The sequence below is a fragment of the Panthera leo genome, chromosome A1 (genome assembly GCF_018350215.1).
Source record: "Panthera leo isolate Ple1 chromosome A1, P.leo_Ple1_pat1.1, whole genome shotgun sequence".
NCBI classification, from domain to species: Eukaryota; Metazoa; Chordata; class Mammalia; order Carnivora; family Felidae; genus Panthera; species Panthera leo.
The window spans coordinates 47,132,662-47,153,286 of NC_056679.1; the positions used below are offsets into that span (position 1 = coordinate 47,132,662).

Consider the following 20,625-nt stretch of genomic DNA (forward strand, 5'->3'; position numbering starts at 1 on the left):
TAGTTTTCTCTCTGTGCTATGGGAGATGTCAAAGAATCAAAAATGCAAATAACACCGGAAACTCCAGGAAGGATCCCAGTTTTGAATCCTTTTGAAAGTCCTGGTGATTATTCTAATCTCCATGAACAAACGCTCTCCAGTCCTTCTGTTTTTAAATCAACGAAATTACCAGTAAGTTATTCTTGACTAGTATTTATAAGTTAGTGTTTACAAACTATTTTCAATGTAAACATCTTTCTTAGCAAGTTAAGGGAGAAATTTATCATGGAGCACGTATATCTGGAATGTGCTTTTTTAGTTGTAATGTTCACTATAGTGTAGTGGTTGGGCTAAAAATAAGTTAGCTAGGTGGATTTTTTTGTTTTTGTTTGTTTTTGTTTTTTTGATGTTGTTAGCATTTCTGCTTTTTTTTATTCAGTGGATAATATGTTGGCTTCCTGTAACTAGGTGTAGCTAGATAGTATGATTGCTGATATATTAACTAATACCATATTCCAGGAGAAGCTATGTCCTCTAATTATCTATTCTCATTTATTCAGGAAACCTATTTGAATGCTGCTTTGTATTCGATAAAGTGCTAGACATAGAGAACAAGTCAGGGTCATCAGACACAAACTCTCAAGAAGCTTGTATTCTAATACAGAGATCACCAAACTATTTCTGTCAAGGGCCAGACAGTAAATATTTTAGGCTTTGCGGGTCATCTTGTTGCTGTTACAACTAGTCACCTACGCCTTGTATCACAAAAGCAACCATAGGCAATATGTAAACAATGAGACCTTGCTGTGTTTCAATAAAGCTTTCTTTATGGACATTTAAATTTCATATAATTTTCACATGTCATGAAATGATAATATCCTTTTAGTTTTTCCAACCATTTTTAGCTTGTGGATTGTAGAAGCCAACCTCTACTCTAAAGGAATAGACATAACTAATCTAGGGACTTCAAAACAATATATGTGCCACGATTAGTGGTTAAACACAAGGGTGATATGGAAGGGAAAATGCTCTCTTGGAGGTTAGGGAAGACTTCATCCCTCTAGGTTATGTTTGCTGTTATTTGCCACCTAACAAGAGCAAGAACACCGGAGTTCTTTTGAAGTATAATCTCTTAACCTAGTAAATTACCTAGAAAAACTGCCAAGTGTGTGGCTGTTTATACTACACTTTCATACCAGCTTAAACAAAGACCAAGTGCAGGAAAGTTTTACAGTTATGTAGTTTATATTGAGTCATGAATCTGACCTCGTGATTTTTTATTGAACCTTATTAAATGTTAGCTATATGTTAATATAGAATAGATAATGGATTGGCTGCAACTTAATCCTCAAAGCCAGAATGTGTGGCATGTTGACCTTTTAAGCCTGATTTTGTCAAAAATGCATTCTGAATTACAGATTAGGTTTTGGATAAGTTTTTGGTTCAGTTGGATAGTTGACTACAGAAAAGCAGCAGTGATTACCATTCATAATTATTTTAAGGATCAACTATTTTATGAACCTTTGTAGGCACTTCTGTAGTTAGTACTTTGTTTAGTTTCACTTCATTCGTAAGTAAAAGTAAAGAGCTATGATAACTCTTAAAAAAGATTTTTACTTGGGCATGTTGCATCACTGATGAGTATTAATTGTGAAATTTCTATACTTCATTATTCTACTGTGACTTTTTTCCATTATTATGTAATTTCAAAAATCACCCAAATGGAAGATTTGAGTATTTTAAAATAGATATGGTCCAGTCAGTTGGTTTTATGATTTGATTACCATTTGCCATTTAATTTAGTGGTAAAGCCAAATTTTAAAATATGAGCTTTAAAATACTTTTGTATTATAACCATTCACATTATTTTTGAAGCTGACAGTTGTTAGCATTGTGATGAACTATTTTAGTTTGCTTTTACTTATAAGTTCACTTTCTTTTGTTAAGACTCCAGGGAAATTTAGATGGTCTATTGATCAACTAGCTGTAATAAATCCGGTAGAAATAGACCCAGAAGACATTCATCGTCAAGCTTTATACTTAAGTCATTCTCGGTAAGTTTTCTTTTCTTGTGTCTAAGTGTAATAACATACTTTCAAAGGGACATCAGAAATTCCAGTGATTGAATATATTTATATCTAAAGATATCAGGGAGGAAAATTTTTGATAGACATTTATTGTATCTAAATGAAGAGTAAATTCAAAGAACTATATCCAGAAAGATTCCCTTGCTAACAGTAGGGAGTAGGAACCTTTTTTTTTTTTTTTTTTTAAGAGATAATCTTCCTCTGCTACTTACGGGACAACTGTGCTTTCCAGCACTTGGTAGAAGCAAGAACATTTTGAAATTTGTATCATTCTACATGGTTGTGGCTTCTCCCGTTAATTTTTGTATTGTTTATTTTTTTGGTGGTAGGGTAAAGCAAAATATTCTTTCATTGCCATCTGTGTTTGGGGAAGCTTAAAATCCCTTTACCAAGTTAAGACACATTGAATGAAAGGGTATCCGTTAGCAACAGAGAGCTTTTCTAGACATTATCCAGCTTTGATATAGGACCCTTAGGGATCTGAATTACATCGTGTTGAAGTCAACCTAGTAATCAGAGCAGCCTTAACTTGTTTCTAAGCATAGTGTGGCCCAGACTTGTGTTTTGTGCTGCGTGATGATGTCCAGTGTAGTGAGAATGTGCACTTCTTTGGTGCAACAGACCTAGCTTTTTGATTGTGATTTACTGTAAACTCTAATTATAAATAATAGCCTTTGTCAGTAGTTTTGGGGGATTCTTGTTAATGTCAGTTTTATAGTTTGATTTTTTTTTTTTATTTTAATTTTTGAAACAATTGAGTACTGGTAAGACCAGCTTTTGTTTTTCAGTCCCAAGGTACATGTGTTGTCAGTCCACAATAATGGACAATTGTTTACCTCTTAACTTCAGAATTCAGTCACACAAAAATGCACACCTGATAAGATGTTTTTGCAAATACTCGTCTGGATGTTTCTGCCCCTTCCTCTCTCGGCTCAGTAACTTGATGACCATTCACTCATAATTCATGTCCATCCAAAGTGTAGTAGAAAGGGAAAAGAATGAGGACAGCATTAAAGAATTTTTAATTAAATGTAAATAACAGTTTTGAAGAGAAGGTGAAAAAAAAGAATATCTAAAAGCAAATGAGTTACAAATTAGGCTGATTTTTTTTGTTTGACGCAAAGTATATGCTTTATTATTTGCCTCTTGGTATACTCAAACATGGTTAGCTATTATCTTTCAGTTATGAAGTCTTTATTTAGCACGTTGAGCACTACTGAAGTAGGATAGGCTATTATTCCCATCTAGAGAGACAACAATACAATTAACCAAAGGTGTGACACAACATTTCTATATTTATTAATAAATGATGAATTGTTTAGGTAGGTTTATGGAAAGAATCTTGGTGTATTTCAGTAGATAGATTTGTAATACAAAAGAGGGGAAAAGAGTGGTAAAGACCCTAATTTTAATTACTATTGTAATTCAATGTATGGTTATTGCTTCTACCGAGGATAATGAGTACATTCTCAACAAAATGTGTTGATTCATTCTTAGAAACAGTGGCTTCCAGTGTCTCTTCCTGTGTAATATGAGTTCCCAATTTCAGTGCTTCCCACCCTTTTGATACCGCTACACATAAAAAATGATAACTGTAAGACAGACGAGTGCAAACAAATAAGTCTGGCCATACAGGAGGTTAATAATCCCGAAAAGGCCCTCCCTGACTCAGGACTCATTGAAGGCACACCAGTAACCTATATGCATCATGCCAGTGTTCTGTGATGTAATGGTCAGGATACTCTGTCCTGTATGACTTCTTAGAACCTCCCGTGATCAGGTTCTACAATATTTGCTTAAACCGATATTCACTGCTTCTAGCAGTCACTTGACTATTTCAGGTTCTTAAAGTCCCTCTGATGAAGCAGCAAAATGTTTCTGAATGAGGTAATACTAAATCAGAGCTTACTAAATACTACATGCTGTTATTATTATGCACTGTCATTTTGACCTGGTTGTGTTCATGATAAGGTAAAGAAAACTGATTTATTTGCCCCCCAGATGGCTGTTGTTCAAGCTGAGATGTGTGGATTATCATTGTAATCTAATTTCTCATAATTCCCTTACTTGAAAAACTCATTTGATTTTAGTTTCTGAAACACATTCTTATATAATTTTTGTTAAGCCATAAAAAAAAAAAATACATGAAAATTGTTGTAAAAAGAAGAAGTGTTTTACTAATTTATTGACAGAAAGCAAATGTTCTCTCCTGGAACAGATGTAAGAAGTCCTACAAGGCTAACTGCTCTGTTCTTAGCAGGTCTGTGCCCGGTACTTGAGACGTGACATGTTACATAGCTGATAAATTTGTGTTGCTATATTGCATATTGTATCAAAGTGAAAAAAATTCATTTGGACAGAATTTTACATTGTCAGTATTTTATTTCATAAGTAAAATTTTTGCCTCTTTATTGAGAACTGTAAGGATAATCGTTTCTTTTCTTCTATTTCAGAGTAAGAGTTCATTCTAAAATTATAGCTATGATAAACTTGCAGTAATTGAAGAAAAAGAATTTGGACAATTTTTAGATTTCTGTAGAATGAAATACTTCTTAATTTGTGATGGTTAAAGGACGAGGTTTATTCAGATTACTTTATGTTGTAACTAGTAATTTAAAAATTATATCACTGTAAGCCTTTTTAAAGAAAATACTCTTCCATTTACACTGAATCGAAAAGAGGGAGGTAAGCCTAACAGCCAGTGCCAAATATCTAAATACTGTCATTTACTAATGTGATAAGATACCAGTTTTTCTTTAAGATGAGCTTAACATTTGCCAGTTTTCAACAGAAGGAAAGTATTTCTTTGAAAGCTTGTTATTTCAAATGTTCAATCAGCTGAAGTAATGGCATGGTTATTTTTCTCCTTTATCTCTGTATAGAATAGATAAAGATGTGGAAGACAAAAGACAAAAAGCCATTGAAGAGGTAACTTAAAACTGTTACTGATCATTAAGCCAGTTAAGCGTCAATTCTGCATGCATGTCCCCTCTTTTAGGATGACTTCCTTCAATCATTTGCCATTCCAGGTCCCCACCAGCCTGGCCTGTCCCCAGCTTTGTCAAGCTCCCTTCTGTGCACCCATAAGACAATGTTGTTCATCCATTCCCCTGCCTCTCCTAGAGCGCTTACAATATTGTAATGATTGGTTTCATACTTCTCTCCCCTAGACTAAGGGATTTTTTTGGCCAATATTGTACTTCGTTTGTCTTTTCATTCTCCGGGCCTAGCACAGTTTGTCTTCCTTGTGCCTTCAGAATACTGATGAGCACAAGCTTTGGTTTCAAGTTGGAGTTTATGTAGAGGAAGTTGAATATTTTCAGACCTGAAAATCTAGATTGGCATTGGTAATGGTTTTATCTGTTAATTTGAATTTTTAAGACATACAATATATTGCATGAAATAAAATACCTTACTGAAAAACAGAAAAAAGTATATTCCAAATGTAGGGTCTGTGGGTTTTTTTTAATAAAAATAATAAACTAAGTTTTTCGCTTGCTCCTTTGTTTGATGAATTTCTCTTAGAGCGTAAATAAGGATTAGCAATCTAGTTATTTCCCTTTATGTCATGGCAACATTTATTTTTCCTTTTTCCCTTGCTAGCCACCTCTGCTTCCCTCTATTCATTAGCTATATTTGGCCCTTCTGCACCCCAAAGACTTCAGCTGTGGAGTGTTTCGAGATCCAGTGATGTTCTCCCCCTCCTGCACTTACTTTTCTAGTGTCGATATTTTCCCTTTGTGTTTCAGATACAGCCTATTTCTTCAAAAACCATTTCACATACTGTACTGCTCTCAAACATTATTTACTTCTTTATCTAGAAACTTCAGAATTTGCCTTCTGATCGAATCACTTGATTCCACCACAGTTAGATATTCTCAGACTGGTTCCCATTTCCCAACATTTTAGGAAATATGCTTTCCCTTTTGAATCCTCAACTTTAAAGGGAAATTCAGTAGAAAATACAAGAAAATGAAGTCAGACTGAAGATTAGGGTCAGTGTATCTGAAACAAATATATCAGAAACAAATTAAATATTTTTAAATGTATAAGTATTTGAAAGAATAAATACATGTAGGTAGTAAAAACAAAACAAATTTAGACTTCAAAGAAAAATTATAAAATGAAAACGAAGAGCTTCTTGTTTCCCATCTTACTTCCTGAAAGTAACTCTGTGATATTTATACTTTCAGATTAATTTTATATATATAATAGCCAATGGCCTTTAACAGTTTTGCATAAATAGGATCATCATTCTCGCATTGTTTTACATCTTGCTTTTTTGGCTTAATAATGTTAGTTTTTTTATTACTATTTTTTATTTTTTATTTTTATTATTATTAGCACATTTGATTTTAATAATAGTGTAGTATTCCTTTGTATGAATGTGTTGTATCCTAAGTCAGCCCCTATTGATAGATGTTTAGGTTGTGTTTGGTGTTCTATTGCAAATAATGGTTCAGTGAACCCACTTGTACACATCTTTGTGTAATTGAAACATACTTGCTAATTCAGAGGCTTTGTTTGTAATTTCAGTTTTGATAAATTTTGCTATACTGCCCTCCCAAAAGGTGGTAACAATTTTTACTCCAGGCTGCATTATGGTAGTTTCTGTTTTCTCATTATCTGCAATACTGATTATTTTTGAACCCTTAATTTGTGTTATTCTTAACACTTTAAAATTTTCATCTTGTTAATTTGGATTTGTATGTCTTTCATTTTGAGTCAACTAAATACATTGCTTCATTAGTCTATGGGTCCTTTATTTTTTTTTTCTGGGAATTGTACATATCATAATCTTTGCCACCTTCCCCTCTTCTTTCATATCTTTCCTCATGTCAAGGAAATTAGTTCTTTATCGTGTGTATGGCAAAATATGAAGAAAATGTTTTGGGGGTGAGTCCCACGTTGGGTGTAGAGATTACTTTAAAAAAATTACATCTGTAAAAAAAAAAATACAGGAAAGAAAATGTTTTGAATTCCCTCTAAAACAGAGACGGAAGGGGAAAATCTTGTAGTAGGCTTTATTTTATATCTGGGATGAAAAAAGGAAAGATACGTATCCAAATGCTTTATCTCCATTTGAGTATACTGGCCGGTGGTGTACCAGTTAATGTTTAACAACTGGCCCTTTGGTTGTGGTAAGAGTATGAGTTTTAGAGACTCCTGCTGTCTGTAGTGTAAATACTCCAACCATGCCCGGTTTTGAGACGTGACATCACTGAATGATAAAACAAGGGCAGTGGTGCACCAGTATATGTGGGCGTTACACCATACTGATGCAAAAGACATAATCTCAAGAGCATGGGTCCTCATAAGTGTAAAATAATTAGCAGATAATGAGTGGGGGCATATATTACCTTTATTTTTGATATAATTTATTTAATTGTAACTTTACAAGTTTTTAACATTAGCTTTAACAACTGGTGCACAAATTTCCTGAAAACTTACTAGATTTTGAGAGCCAGTGTAAGCCAGTTCCAGCACACCATTCATACTAGCTTAGCTGTATACATCTATCTACATTTATTTCTTCCCTCTTCATCCTCCCTTTTGTCATCCCCACCTTCCCCCACCCAAGTTGGGAGGAATTAAAAATATTTTCAGCCCTTCGATTAATATTGAGTAGTTGAAATATTTAAGTGGTTGAAATATTAACATTTCTCTTTCTATATATACTGTAAATTTCTTCTATTTCACCTTTGGTCATTTGTGCTTTTAAGTATTAAAATTTTTAAATGTAACTATAAAGTCTGTGTAACATGTTTGGTGATTATTTGATTATTTGAAAATAACAGATACTTTTTATACTTTGGGAGGAATTCACGCCTAATTGTATGACTTTAATTTTTCTAGTTTTTCACAAAAGATGTCATTGTACCCTCTCCTTGGACTGATCATGAAGGGAAACAGCTTTCAGAGTATCATTCCAGTAAATGTGAGTTGCACTAAAAATCATATGAATAGATAAAAATCATAGAATCATAAAACTCAGTGACTATAAAGCAATATATAGTAAAGTGTCCACTTGTCTGCTTTGGTAAGGGGCTTGATACACATTAGATTTCTGGATACCAGAAGATTTGACCTTTTAAGGATCAAGCTTCCAAGTAAGGAATGAGCAAGTCACGAGAATAAAAGGCACAGCATAGAGAATACAGTCAGGAATACTGTATTGGTATTGTATGGTGACAGATAGCAGCTATGCTTCTGAACACAGCACAACAGAGTTGTATAGAGTTGTCAAATGCACAGAGCCCTCTTTCCCTGCCCCTCCCCTGCTCATGCTTGCACACGCTCAGTCTTTCTCTCTTTCTCAAATAAATAAACTTAATAAAAAAAAAACTCTTTAAAGGTTACAGTTTAAAACATAATTAAAATGTACTGAGTTCTTATTTTGGGCCATTTTATTCTGATTTAACTTTTTCTTCATGACCGTTGTGAATATCAGTTATGGTGGTTGTAGAGGATTCATTGATGCAGAAATAGTTGGTATTGAATAAAGAACTGAGTTGTTAATGATTTCTGCCCAATTTTCAAGGTTAATTTCTAAAACGAGATTCTTAAATTGCTTTGCTTTTTGCTAATTTACTGATTTCTTAAAAGGTAGAGGAGGTATGGACACTTGACCTCTAGGGTAAAAGAATATAGCTGATTATCTGCAATATTGGTAAGGAAATTGAAGGACAAGCCAGGAATCTTTCAAATATTTTTCCACCCCCAGGAAATGGTTATATTTGCTCTCAATGTCCTCTGAGTCGTGAGCAATGTTAGAGTATTATACATGTAGGCTCATTTCAGTGAAGTTGCCCACTCTTTTATGTAGCATGCATTAATTATGCTCTCAGTATAAGAGAGACTGTTCCATTCTTTAGCAAAAACGCAACAATAATAGGTAAAATGGCTTGAGCACTCTCCATATGCCCTACAGTGCTAAGTACTCTCAGTAATTCTTCACAGCAGCTCACCTGCGGTAGGTACTATTATTGGCCTCGTTTGATAGATGTTGATGGATGAGAAAACCTCGTTTTAGAAAGGTGAAAGCACTTGTTCAGGATTACAGAGATGATAGAAGTGGTAGAACCTGGATTCAAAACTAGGCGTTCTCAGTTGGATTCTGCATTCTCAGCCATTATAAACCGAAGGTCGCGTGCAGTAGTAGATGGAGACCTGGGCTGGGAGACCTCCTGCTACTTTAAATCTGTAGGGCTAATCTGGATCAAATTATTCAATCTCTTTAGACCTCAGCTCTTTACTTGTGAAAGAAAGGAATTGAATGACATAGTTGTCTGTTAATGTCCCTCCCAGCCCTAAAATTTCTATCCAAGGTGCCATTTTCATAGACACTACTTTTATTTTGGGTTTTTGAACAGATGAATCAGCCTTCCTATGTGGTCTCTATACTGTGTTCAGAGGCAAGAATGGTTTTGTTTATTCACATTGGCTTATACTGTTAACTTTTACTATTACTAACACTTATGCAGCAAGGCACTTCAATGAATATAATCGTGTGTTTTTATTTATGGTCTTCAGTGAGATTTTCTTTAGATTGTACATACAGGCTGAGAATCTCTAGGGTATAGGCTATGTGTTTCCCTGTTTTGACTACGCAGTGCCCCCCTGCTCTCCAGAATGACTGCACAGTCTACACAACCAGTAACAGTGCCTAGGATTCCTGTGTCCCCGCAGCCCTGCCAACATTTGGCATTATCCATCTTTCACATGTTTGCCTTTCCTATGGGTTGTTTGACATTCTAAGTGATTGTTGAAATTTTCATTTCTTCATATACTAATGATCTTTGAAATTTTCTTTCTTGTAAAATACCTATTAATAATTTATTGGTCATATTTTTAGTGGATTTGCTGTCTTTTTTCTCTTGTTAATGTCTAAGACACCTTGTATAACATAGTTCTATTGGTTCTAAACATTTGAAATACCATCTCTCATTCCGCCATATATATACCATTTTTGTTCTTCATGTCTTTGGTTGCATAGAAATTCTTATTCTGATGTAATCAAAACCATCAAATTTTTTTCTCATTTTATTGTGTTCTTAAGCTTATTTAAAAAGTCCTTCTAAAGATATTTGCAAATGACATATCGGACAAAGGGCTAGTATCCAAAATCTATAAAGAGCTCACCAAACTCCACACCCGAAAAACAAATAACCCAGTGAAGAAATGGGCAGAAAACATGAATAGACACTTCTCTAAAGAAGACGTCCGGATGGCCAACAGGCGCATGAAAAGATGCTCAGCGTTGCTCCTCATCAGGGAAATACAAATCAAAACCACACTCAGATATCACCTCATGCCAGTCAGAATGGCCAAAATGAACACATCAGGAGACTATAGATGCTGGCGAGGATGTGGAGAAACAGGAACCCTCTTGCACTGTTGGTGGGAATGCAAACTGGTACAGCCACTCTGGAAAACAGTGTGGAGGTTCCTCAAAAAATTAAAAATAGACCTACCCTATGACCCAGCAATAGCACTGCTAGGAATTTACCCAAGGGATACAAGAGTACTGATGCATAGGGGCACTTGTACCCCAATGTTTATAGCAGCACTCTCAGCAGTAGCCAAATTATGGAAAGAGCCGAAACGTCCATCAACTGATGAATGGATAAAGAAATTGTGGCTTATATACACAATGGAGTACTACGTGGCAATGAGAAAGAATGAAATGGCCCTTTGTAGCAATGTGGATGGAACTGGAGAGTGTTATGCTAAGTGAAATAAGCCATACAGAGAAAGACAGATACCATATGTTTTCACTCTTATGTGGATCCTGAGAAACTTAACAGAAACCCATGGGGGAAGGGAAGGAAAAAAAAAAGAGGTTAGAGTGGAAGAGAGCCAAAGTATAAGAGACTCTTAAAAACTGAGAACAGACCAAGGGTTGATGGGGGGTGGGAAGGAGAGGAGGGTGGATGATGGGTATTGAAGAGGGCATCTTTCGGGATGAGCACTGGGTGTTGTATGGAAACCAATTTGACAACAAATTTCATATATTGGAAAAAAAAAGTCCTTCTAGGGGAAAACAATCAAAGAAACACTTGCAAAAGATTTGAAAAGCGTAATAGTGCTGCAGTATGTTTCCTTTTTTGTTGTTGTTGTTTAATGTTTATTTATTTTTGAGACAGAGAGAGACAGAGCATGAACGGGGGAGGGGCAGAGAGAGAGGGAGACACAGAATCAGAAGCAGGCTCCAGGCTCTGAGCCATCAGCCCAGAGCCTGACACGGGGCTCGAACTCACGGACTGTGAGATCGTGACCTGAGCCAAAGTCAGACGCTTAACCGACTGAGCCACCCAGGTGCCCCAGTAGGTGTCTTTCTAATCTAAGGTCAGAGGAGGAATGCTGTTGGAAGATAATTTAAGCTGAGACTTAATTAGCCAGACTCAGCAAATGAGGGAGGAAAGTGAGAATAGTATGAGAAATACCTAAATGTGAGAGAGAAGCTGTTTGTTTATTGATTGATCTTAAAAGAATTTTTTTAATGTTTATTTTTGAGAGGGAGAGGGAGGGGCAGAGAGCAAGGGAGACACAGAATCTGGAAGCAGTCTCCAGGCTCTGAGCTGTCAGCACAGAGCCCAATGTGGGGCTCAAACTCAAGAACCTGAGCTGAAGTCGGACACTTAATTGACTGAGCCACCCAGGCACCCTAGCCACCTGTTTTTTGAAGATGTTCAAATAACTAGTGTTTAGTTGGAGGACGACTGTGCTAGAGACAGAGACAAGGTTTTGAAGGGCTTCCTATGGTGCTAAGGTGTTTGGACTGCAGACTGAAGGACATAGAGTTTTTGGCAGCATAGTGCCTTGATTATATTTGTTATAGAAGGTCACACTGCTTACAGCAAAGAAAGCATTTGAATGTAGAATTTTCTTTTTTATTTATTCTGATAGCATTTAATAGGAGGCTTCAATTCACTTGCCCATCCACCCACTTACTCATTCACCCATTTATTTATTTAGGTTTGTTAAGTTACTGTATTCTGTAATGTTGTTTTAAGCTTTCTGGAGTTTTTTTTTCTTCTTCTCCGTGCCTTTTCCTCCCTTTTATTTTGTTTATATTAGTCATTTTTTTCATTGTGTGTTTGTTTTTTTATCTGATTATTTTCAAGTTACAAAACTTAGTAGTCATTAATTTTCAGTTAAAAAAATTATTTTCACTTACTTTTGACTCCTGTTATGAAAAAAAAAAAACTGAGCATGGTTTTATCAAATTTTAGGTTTTGTCAAAATGATCTGGCATTTTAATTCAGACAGTTTATCTAACCCATATTACAAAAACATTAAGCAACAGAGGACTTGAGGACTTTGAGGTATGCTAACGTGCATCCTCAATCTTTTAAGGTTAACATAATGGAGAGTAACCGCACTTTGCTTAAAAATTGTTACTTGGTGCCTCCTTATTTGCTGTGGCAATCCTTTAAGTTTTATCTTTGTGCTCCCTCAAAGTTAAAAAACTAACAGAAACATGCCAAATTATTATATATGCAGACATTTATTTTTTAAATGTTGTAAAGTAAAAGTTTTCACTCTTCATTTTTTTTTACTCTGAAAAAAGTAATCCTAAAGTAAATGAAGAATATAAAATATAAGATTTGACACTTAATATGTTTTACAGGTATTAACATAACTAGCGAATCTCCAGTTGGAAGAAAGCTTACCATCCATGCTGAGAAAAGCAATGGTAAGTATAAATATAATCTAAAATGAAGAATGTTCCACATTAAACTACATTTGATTTTAAATTCAGTTTGTGTGATAACATTTTAGTCTGGAATTGAAATTATTTAATTATGAATGAACTATAGGAAAGCTCATTTTATTTATTTATTTATTTATTTATTTATTTTTTTAAATTTTTTTTTTAACGTTTATTTATTTTTGAGACAGAGACAGAGCATGAACAGGGGAGGGTCAGAGAGAGAGGGAGACACAGAATCTGAAACAGGCTCCAGGCTCTGAGCTGTCAGCACAGAGCCCGACGCGGGGCTCGAACTCACGGACCGTGAGATCATGACCTGAGCTGAAGTCGGACGCCCAACCAACAAGCCACCCAGGCGCCCCTAGGAAAGCTCATTTTAAAAAATAATCAGAATAGATATATCCTGCCAGTTTTAGAAATAGCAGTAGTGTGTGTGTGTGTGTGTGTGTGTGTGTGTGTTTTAACATTTTTATTTATTTTTGAGAGACAGAGCATGAAGGGGGGAGGGGCAGAGAGAGAGGGAGACACAGAATCCAAAGCAGGCTCCAGGCTCCGAGCTGTCAACACAGGGCCCAACACGGGGCTCGAACTTGCGAATTGAGAGATCATGACCTGAGCCCAAGTCAGATGCTTAACCAACTGAGCCACCCAGGCGCCTCAGTGTGTTGTTTTCTTGTTCAAAGCATGTGAGTTGTTTTCTGGTTTGGGACAGCATTTAAAAAAAAAATGTGTGCGGATATTGGGAAATCTACCCCCAAATACAGGTGACCCTTGAACAACTTGGGGGCTTGGGGTACCAGTGCCCCATGTAGTCAAAAACCCATATAAAACTTTTGACTCCCCCCCAAATGTAACTACTAATAGCCTACTGTTGACTGGATGCCTTATTAATAACATAGTTGATTAACACATATTTTGTATGTTATATGTATTATGTAGTGTAGTCTTACAATAAAATAAGTTAGAAGAAAATGTTAAGATCCTAAGGAAGAGAAAATACATTTATAGTACTTTACTGTATTTATTGAAAAATGTGCACATTTAAGTGAACCCATGCAGTTGAAATCCATGTTATTGAAGAGTCAGGTGTATAGGCTGGCTTCTTTTTTTTTAAGTTTATTTATTTTGAGGGAGAGAGAGAGAGAGAGAGGGTGCTTGCAAGCATGGGAAGGGCAGAGAGAGAGGGAAAGAGAATCCCAGGCAGGCTCTGCACTGTCAGTGCAGGTCTTGATCTTATGAATTGTGAGATCATGACCTGAGATGAAATCAAGAGCCAGACATTGAATCGACTGAGCCACTCAGGCGCCTTAGGCTGGCTTCTTTTTTGATTCCAGCACCAACAGTACAACCAGGAATTAACTCTTGGCGTTATCAGGTTTATATCAGTGCTGGAAAGTCGGGGAAACTGCTTAAAGAAAGTTGGCATGTTAGTTAATAGAATACATAAATGAAATTATTCAGTTTGGCTGAAACAGCATGGGGAGATGGTTGATTGGGAAGCACATGCTAAATTGCATGTAATATGCTTGCATTGATTTATCTATGTTTGTATTTATTTATCTGCTTGCTTCCAGCTGCTTGTCAGACATTGCTGTCTCTTCCTGTGGATTTTAATTTAGAAAATGTATTAGGTAAGTATTGTATTTGTTTAAACCTTTAATAACTTAAATAGAAGGTTTTATTTTGATGGCTTTTCGTAAATGGAAATAGGTGGCAATGTCTCTAAAGAAGTGGGGAAACCATCCTGAACTTTCTCCTTTTAGCATGGCCTTAATTAGCCTTTTTGTGATAATGAATTTTACTGTAGACATAAACTATTCATGGGCACATCTTATTGGTATTACCTATACTAATCATGAAGTACTCAAAAAAGAATAATTTCAGATTTCCAACGTCACATATGCAATGAAACCTTGCCCTCTTTTTTGAACAAAATTCAAACATACAGTACATGCTGGTTTCTTAAAAAAAAATCATATAACTGAAGCATAATTGCTCTTCAAAATGACTAGCTTTGCCTTTTATTCTGTTAACATTAAATATAGGTGACTATTTTAGAGCTGATGAATTTTCAGATCAGTCTCCTGGAAACCTCAGTTCTTCATCCCTCAGAAGAAAGCTATTTTTAGATGGCAATGGAAGTATTTCTGACTCCTTACCTCCAGCTTCTCCCAGAAGTCCTCGCAGTGGTGCTCAAGCCTCACTTGAGGTTTTTTATTCGATAGATTTATCTCCTGTACGGTGTAGGAGCCCTGTGCAGACCCCAAGTTCGGTAAGAAGTGCACTAAAAGTGGTGGTTAGTTTGCTATGAGATGGACCTCGATGCTCATTTCACATTCCAGGAATGGTTGTTGTGGATCTTATATTTCGTGAGGATTAGGCTAGTTCACATTTTGTCGTTAGGAGTGTTTTTGGTCAGATTCTGTTTCTGATCTAGAGGTATATGGGATGACCAGATTTGTCACGAGTCTCTAGAAATTTCAGTGTAAGTTGTTTACTGAACTATGTAAGATTCTCAGTATCCCACAACTGGATTGCCATTAATGGAGTAATTTAATTTAAAGCTGTTCATAAACAGCTGCTAGGATGAAATAGAATGGTTTGTTTAAACACTGCATTTATATTTTATTTTGATTAACAGACTCTATTTCAAAATTTTTGTAACAGTCTTCTTAATTGTCCTTGCTATAAGATGCCTTGCCTTTTGGTGGATGACCAAACTTTATATGACCTACTTTATAAATGTGTTTTGAAGATGAAGATAAATAACATATGGTGTATATAACAAATTAAGAAAGAGAACCATGTGATTTTATTTATTTATTTTTATCACAGGGGCAGTTTTCTTCCAGCCCTATTCAGGGGAGCACAAAAAAATACAGTTTGGGAAGTATAACCAGCCCTTCACCTATTTCTTCACCCACTTTCTCGCCAATTGCACTTCAAATAGGAAAGACTCCGCTCTCGGGTATGTCTCAGAATAAAATACCTATTTGAAATTTCATGTTACTATTATTTGTTATTAAAGAGGTTCTTTTTTAGCTTGTTCGAACTATAGAGCTCTAACTAGGTGAGCTCCACTCACCTTCTGAAATTTAGAAACTGGCTTTTTTATAAAAGGAACAATTTACCTTCAAAAACTGGATTCTCAGCAAAGTTCTGTGCTACTATTAAACACAGGTAATCTGATTAGCAGTATTACATCAAGCATTCTTATAAAGGGTATCAAAGAAAGATGGCAATTTTAGAGTTCAGTTGGTTTCTGTATGCCTTCTGACCTGGAGGGTCAGGCTTTGGTAATCAGATATTCATATTTTGTAAAGATACATTTGAGTAAGGTTTTAAAGTATAGTGTGTGGAGATTTATATATTTCTCTTTACACTATGTCAGTATCTCTGAAAAAAATTACAGCTTCCTTTGAAAAAATTATTCACAATCAAAAGCTATTCATAATAAATAAAATTGGAAACCTAAAAACTACTTTTATGTATGTGTACTTTTGTACATACTTTATGTATGTATGTGTACTTTTATATAAATACTTACACATGTACTTTTGTGTGGAGATAGACATACACGGACCACAGTTCTGTATTCTGCTTTTTTAGCAAAGTATGGTATCATGAATATTTTCATAGGTCATTGAAATCATTTATTTTTATTTTTATTTTTATTATTATTATTTATTATTGAAACAAAGATTTTGAATCACTATATAATATCCCATATCATGGATGCATCATTTGTTTTCAGCCATTGATAACTTTTAAAATGTTTCTAATTTTTCTTTATCAAAAACCTTATTTTTGTATTTACATTGTACTGTACATATTTATATTTTTAGGTTAAATTCTCAGAAGTAGAATTATTTGATCAAAAGGGGTGAATGTTTTTAAGGCTCTGGATGAATTTTATCAAATTTTCTACATAAAAGTTTGTATCAGTTGAAATTTTTATCAACAGTATGTAAGAAAGTCAGTTTCTCCCATCTAGAAACACTGGTATTACCATTCTTTGTGAGGTTTCTTAGTTTGGTATATTACAAAAATGCCTCTTACTGATTTTTGTATCTTTGATTATGATGATATTGAACTCTTTCTGAATATTTATTGGCCATTTATTTGGGGGGAGGGATTCTTAGTATTTTACTGTTTTTGTTGAATAAATGCTTTCTTATTGCTTTAACTTCAATATTTTTTATTGTTTGTGTGGCTGAACACTTCGTATGTTTATTTACCATTGGGAGGATTGGTTATGGAATCTTGTCTATTTTTTTTTGAATGTTTGTTTATCTTTGAGAGAGGGAGAGAAAGAGAGCGAGCAGGGAAGGGGCAAAAGTAAGGGAGACACAGAATCCGAAGCAGGCGCCAGGCTCCGAGCTGTCAGCACGGAGCCCGGCATGGGGCTCGAACCCACAAACTGTGAGATCATGACCTGAGCCATAGTCGGACACTCAACCAAGTCACCCTGGCGCCCCTTGCCTATTTATTTTTTTTAATTTTTGTTTTCATTAAGCCAATGAAGTTCTAAGAAGTATTACATTGTAAAGCATTTTTATCATTTTGATTATCATTGTTAAGGTCTTTGACTCATTTTGTTTTGTTTTAAATATTTATTTATTTTTGAGAGAGAGAGGCAGGCACAAGTGGGGAAGGGCCAGAGCAGAGGCAGGGCTGGGGGTGGGGTAGGCAGAAGATCCGAAGGAGGCTCTGCGCTGACCGCGAGCTCGATGCGGGGCTCGAACTCATAAGCCTTGAGATCACGACCTGAGCCGACCTGAGCCGAAGTCAGACACACTCGACCGACTGAGCCACCCAGGCGCTCCATTAAATTCTTTGTTATTGCAAATACTATTCTACAGTTTTTTGCTTGCCTTTTAACAAATTGCTTGTAGTATTTCACAAGGTTTTTACGTACTTCATTTACCAGGTACAGCTATTAACTTGTAGCTGTCAGCTGATTTATACAGTATTTTCTTTGTATATGAATAGTATTGTTACTATAATAATATTGTATGTGAATATGTAAATGAGTAATATACAATGTTAATATAATATACAATATATTATAGTAGCAATATGTTTATGGGGAAATAATTCTCAGGAAGTAAATTATTTTGATAATTGAAAGGAAGTACCAGAGGAATTCTTTTTGAAGAGTCTTACCCTACTTCAAGAGACACATTCATTTGCACTGTTGTTTTTAACACCTAAATTTCACTTAAGTAAATAGTACAGTGTTACAGAAATCCAATTTTTCTGGCATTAAAACACGATAATTACCATTCAGTAATGTCTTTTCCATTTGTATGTTTTTGTGATGTAATTTTTCCTTTCCAATCTTTTAGAACAAAGGAAGTTTACTTTTCATTCTCCTGATAATTCGTCTGGAACAACAAATTCTAACGGAATTACTAATCCATGCATCAGAAGTCCTTATATAGATGGTTGCTCACCAATTAAGAATTGGTCTCCTATGAGACTGGAAATGTGTACGGGTGGTACTCAGTATCGGACCTCACTGATTCGGATACCCTTTCCTCTTGAGGCTCACGGTGAAAATGAAGACCAAGTGAATCTTCCTCCCACGGATGCCTCATCACCAGCCATGGACACCGCTGCACACCTGCGGCAGTTGGACAGTGACACGTCTCCACGTGGCACACGTGTAGTAGTGACCGCCATGTCTATCACACAGAATCAGTCCAGTGCTTCTGAGAAAGAATTAGCACTGTTGCAGGATGTTGAAAGTGAGAAGGAGAACAACACTGTGGACATGGTTGATCCTGTAGAGATAGCAGATGAGAACACTTGGATTAAGGAGCCAGTTGATAATGGGAGTTTGCCCATGACTGATTTTGTGAGTGGAATTGCCTTCAGTATTGAAAACTCTCACATATGCATGTCACCTCTTGCAGAAAGCAGCGTCCTTCCTTGTGAAAGCAGTAACATTCAGGTAAGATAATTTAATATTCTGGAGTCCTTTACTTTCTCCTGTACTCTGTTTTTCTCAAAGATTGTACTAAGAAAGAAAATGGGTTAAATGTGAGGACTGTAGCAGGAGCCCCTGGGTGGCTCAGTCGGTGAAGCGTCCCACCTTGGCTCAGGTCATGAGCTCGCAGTCCATGGGTTCGGGCCCTGCATCAGGCTCTGTGCTGACAGTTTGGAGCCTGGAGCCTGTTTCAGATTCTGTGTCTCCCTCTCTCTCTGCCCCTCCCCCACTCGCACTCAGTCTCTCTCTCTCTCTCTCTCTCTCTCTCTCTCTGTGTGTCTCAGAAAATAAATAAACATTAAAAAAAATTTTTTTAAATGTGACGACTGTAGCATTATGTAACATTTAAAAAAAATATCCATACATGGTGATGCTAAGAGGGTTAGTTGCTTTTTTTAATTTGGACTGATGGTGCGTATTTATTATTCACGTTAACTGATACTTATTCGGAGTAGGAAAGGATGACAGCAGAAAAGAAATCAAGCTGCTCTGTTTCTACAGAGTGCTAGGGTCAGGCAACCTCTCAGGATTCATCTCCCCCTCTCGTGTGAAGCTAGCACCAAGGAAATTCAATTCCTGGTAAGGTACTTGTCTTGTAAAATTTCAGTAGTTCTATTTTTCCTTTATATGGTTTGGGAAGAAAAAAACAAGTTAAAGGACTTTTATGTATATGCTTTTTGTACTTTTTAAAAATGATTTATAACCAACATTTTTCACTTAATCACACATTTCCAGTTTGCAGTATCTGACAACAGGAAAGCATGATTCATTTGACAAATAAACTTCATAGCCAGTACTTACTTTTTTTTTTTAAGTTTATTTATTTTGAGAGAGAGAGAGCACAAAGAGGGAACAGAGAGAACAGGAGAGAGAATCCCAAGCAGGCTACACACGGTGAGTGCAGAGCCTGATGGGAGGCTCGAATCCGCAAACCGTGATCTCATGACCTGAGCTGAAATCGAGTCAGACGTTTAACCAACTGAGACACCCAGGCTCCCTGCCAGCATTTACTTTCAGAAAGACATTTGTTCCATTAATTGCCATAGTTTTTTGGTTTGTTTTTTTGAGAAAAAGAGTGCGAGCAGGGGGGTGGGGGGAGGGAGGGGCTGAGGAGAGAGAGAGGGAACCTTAAGCAGGCTCCGTACTCAGCATACAGCCCAACACAGGGCTCGATCCCACAAAGCTGGGATCATGACCTGAGCCAAAATTGAGTCCGATGCTCAACCATCTGAACCACCAGGCAACCCAATTGCCATAGTCTTTGAGCTGAGAACTTTAAAATAGTCAAAAAGGCAGTTCTCACCTGCCATTTCATAGTAACAACATTTAACAGTTATGTAGCTCTTAGTGTATGCCAGGTGTTATTCTGAGTACTCTACGTATGTTAACTTATTGAATCTTCACAACAGCCCTATGAAATAGGTGGACTGTTGTCCCCATTTTACAGAGGAGGAAACTGAGGGTCAGAGAGGTTAAGTAATTTACCTATATCGCTAATAAGTGGTGGTGCAAGATTTGAATCCTGGCAATATGGCTTTAGAGTTCATGTTATTTAATCCAGGTTTGGACGGACTCCTAGTAATAGCTAACACGGACACAGTGTTTCAGTGTGTCAGGCGCTCTCCCAACCACCTTATCTGTAGTCATTCATTTAATTCTCCTACCACCCTATAGTGCCCTAGTGCTGTCAGGTTTGGAATGCTAAAGTTTAAAACTCACAGGGGGATCCTAAATGGCCCAAAATTAAATATAATCATCTGCTCAGATTTTTATGTCTATAATGGTCTCTCCTGACTTCTAGGATCATTGCTCAGGAAAAATACACTAGAATCACTTTTATATATTTTAGC

At 36.2% G+C, this 20,625-nt stretch overlaps 1 protein-coding gene across 3 annotated transcripts in view; it reads left to right on the forward strand.

Annotated features, from left to right (window-relative positions):
• BORA (BORA aurora kinase A activator) overlaps positions 1 to 20,625 on the forward strand; it is a 29,005-nt gene that overhangs the window by 1,610 nt on the left and 6,770 nt on the right. The window contains exons 2-10 of one of the 3 annotated variants that reach the window (XM_042927674.1): positions 4 to 171; positions 1,927 to 2,033; positions 4,949 to 4,994; positions 7,923 to 8,004; positions 12,700 to 12,765; positions 14,358 to 14,414; positions 14,829 to 15,055; positions 15,619 to 15,751; positions 18,132 to 18,739. In XM_042927674.1, coding sequence (XP_042783608.1) covers positions 4 to 171; positions 1,927 to 2,033; positions 4,949 to 4,994; positions 7,923 to 8,004; positions 12,700 to 12,765; positions 14,358 to 14,414; positions 14,829 to 15,055; positions 15,619 to 15,751; positions 18,132 to 18,739 — 1,494 coding nt within the window. The remainder of the gene's footprint in view (positions 1 to 3; positions 172 to 1,926; positions 2,034 to 4,948; positions 4,995 to 7,922; positions 8,005 to 12,699; positions 12,766 to 14,357; positions 14,415 to 14,828; positions 15,056 to 15,618; positions 15,752 to 18,131; positions 18,740 to 20,625) is intronic. The other 2 variants (XM_042927678.1, XM_042927680.1) reach the window with 2 other exon arrangements.